The sequence below is a fragment of the Neophocaena asiaeorientalis genome, unplaced genomic scaffold, assembly GCF_003031525.2.
Source record: "Neophocaena asiaeorientalis asiaeorientalis breed wild unplaced genomic scaffold, Neophocaena_asiaeorientalis_V1.1 scaffold138, whole genome shotgun sequence".
Classification (NCBI taxonomy): domain Eukaryota; kingdom Metazoa; phylum Chordata; class Mammalia; order Artiodactyla; family Phocoenidae; genus Neophocaena; species Neophocaena asiaeorientalis.
In genome coordinates, this window is record NW_020172632.1 from 325,262 (window position 1) to 327,772 (window position 2,511).

The 2,511-nt window shown below is 62.2% G+C and overlaps 1 protein-coding gene across 1 annotated transcript in view; it reads left to right on the forward strand.

The window, feature by feature from the left end:
• The window catches only part of FOXD2 (forkhead box D2), a 2,581-nt gene extending 442 nt beyond the window's left edge, over positions 1 to 2,139 (forward strand). The window contains 1 exon segment of the mRNA XM_024739279.1: positions 1 to 2,139. This exon segment is cut by the window's left edge and continues 169 nt beyond it. Coding sequence (XP_024595047.1) covers positions 1 to 1,075 — 1,075 coding nt within the window. The 3' untranslated portion in view covers positions 1,076 to 2,139.
• The last annotated feature ends 372 nt before the right edge of the window (positions 2,140 to 2,511 follow it).

Consider the following 2,511-nt stretch of genomic DNA (forward strand, 5'->3'; position numbering starts at 1 on the left):
GAAGCCGCCCTACTCGTACATCGCGCTCATCACCATGGCCATCCTGCAGAGCCCCAAGAAGCGCTTGACGCTGAGCGAGATCTGCGAGTTCATCAGCGGCCGCTTCCCCTACTACCGGGAGAAATTCCCCGCCTGGCAGAACAGCATCCGCCACAACCTATCGCTCAACGACTGCTTCGTCAAGATTCCCCGCGAGCCGGGCAACCCGGGCAAGGGCAACTACTGGACGCTCGACCCGGAGTCGGCCGACATGTTCGACAACGGCAGCTTCCTGCGGCGCCGCAAGCGCTTTAAGCGGCAGCCGCTACCGCCGCCGCATCCACACACGCACCCTCACCCTGAGCTGCTGTTGCGCGGCGGGGCTGCGGCGGCGGGGGACGCCGGCGCCTTCCTGCCGGGCTTCGCGGCTTATGGCGCCTACGGCTACGGCTACGGGCTAGCGCTCCCGGCCTACGGCGCACCCCCGCCGGGCCCGGCTCCGCACCCGCATCCACACCCGCACGCCTTCGCTTTCGCCGCCGCCGCTGCACCTTGCCAGCTGTCGGTACCCCCAGGCCGTGCCGCGGCGCCTCCACCCGGACCTCCGACGGCTTCGGTGTTCGCGGGCGCAGCCTCGGCTCCGGCCCCTGCGCCTGCGCCGGGCACAGGATCGGGCCCAGGCCCCTCAGGCCTGCCAGCCTTCCTAGGCGCGGAGCTTGGCTGCGCCAAAGCCTTCTACCCCGCGTCCCTGAGCCCTCCCGCAGCAGGCACCGCGCTCCTGCGCCAGGGCCTCAAGACGGACGCGGGCGGCGGGGGCGCCGGGGCCGGGCAGAGGCCTTCCTTCTCTATAGACCACATTATGGGCCACGGTGGCGGCGGGGCAGTACCCCCGGGCGGGGGCGAGGGCTCCCCGGGATCGCCGTTTTCGGCGGCGGCAGGTCCTGGGGGTCAGGCCCAGGTCTTGGCCATGCTGACTACCCCGGCCCTAGCTCCAGTGGCCGGCCACATCCGCCTGTCGCACCACGGGGACGCGCTCCTGTCCTCAGGGCCCCCGTTTGCCGGCAAAGTAGCAGGCCTCAGTGGCTGCCACTTCTGACCGTGTCGGGATCTGGGCCACTGAAGCCCGCACTCCTCAGTCTCTCCCGGGAGCTCCTGCGGTCGCAGTGGAACTCAGGGAGTCTATTTATGAAGAGTCTCCAGACCTTGGGCCGGCGCGCGTGACTTAGCACTTCAGGCTCCACGCTCAGAATCTCTCCGATAGTTGGGACGAAGCGGGCTCCGTCGCTCAGTGGGAGGCCCGGGTCTATGCGACGAGGTCGCTAGCCATGATCCCGTTCCAGTTTGAGCAGTAAAAGGGTGAGGGGGAAGTCTTCGCTTTTCCCCAGTCTCTGCGCCTCTCGGCAGCCCCGGAAGAATGCTCTCCCGGAGAGGTGCCCGCCCAGGCCCGGCAGATCCCGCCAGAAACACCAACTTCGCAGAGAGGTCTCCCTTTCTGCCTCTCCCACACTCCTTCCCCAACTTTGAGGCCCTGATTGTCCAATATTATAATTTAAAGACACCTATTATCTGCTTTGTGCTTAAAAGAAAAATTCAACTTTTTTTTTTCCTTGCTGTTCTCCAAGGAACTTCGTTCTCTTGGAAGCCTACAGCAATGTCTACACAGGCGAAGTTGAACGGACAGGTGAAGCGAGGGGTCTCCACAATCCGTGCGCAATCCCGGAATCCCACTCCATTGAGGAAAATCGTCCCTCTTTTGTGTTGGGGCGCTTTTGAAGGAACTTTACCCCTTTCCCGTGGCCGGCTGGGTCCAGCCATCCAGGGCCAGCAGCCCTCTCAGCGGTCTGCTACGTCCCAGGCCCTGGGATATTTATTGTAGCTAAAGGCAATGAGGTTGGGGTGGGAGAGGAGGGTCTGGGTCAGGGACTGGAGAGGCGGGGGGCGGCCAGGGCACATCCTGTGGCAGGGGTCCTGTAATTATGTGTAAATATCTGTACAGCGGGCTGCTATCTGCATTCTCTGTCCACTGGGTGTGCATTGATTTAGACTTCTCCACTTGGGGAGACTCTGTGAAACTGTCTGAAGGTTTGTGTGGAAGAAAAGAAAAACCTGTCTCCCCCCACCCCACTCCCCATTGGTGTCAATTGAATAAATGTACGTGAACTCCAGCAGTCACCAGCTCTGTCTGCTTGTCTGCACTCCCCTTTCCCAGTCCGGGGTCTCCCGGACTCCTAGGCAGAGTGGAGTGAGGAAGGGCCCTGAGCAGCCCAGGCAGGCAGAGGAGGGCTTGGGCTTATCAGATACAGGGGACAGTGTGGCCTTGGCCTTCGGCTGTTAATGGGGCCAGGATTCTGGGAAGACTGTGACCCCTCCAGCGCTTTCATTTTCACTCTGGTCACCGGAAGGTTTCTGCCTGGGGTTCCGCAGAGAGGCTTTGTTTCAAATGCACCTGGGGATTCTCATCTTCCAGTTTAGACTTTAGCGTGGCCTGGCCGATCTGGGTGCCTGGTGCTCATGGACACTATCTATACCCAT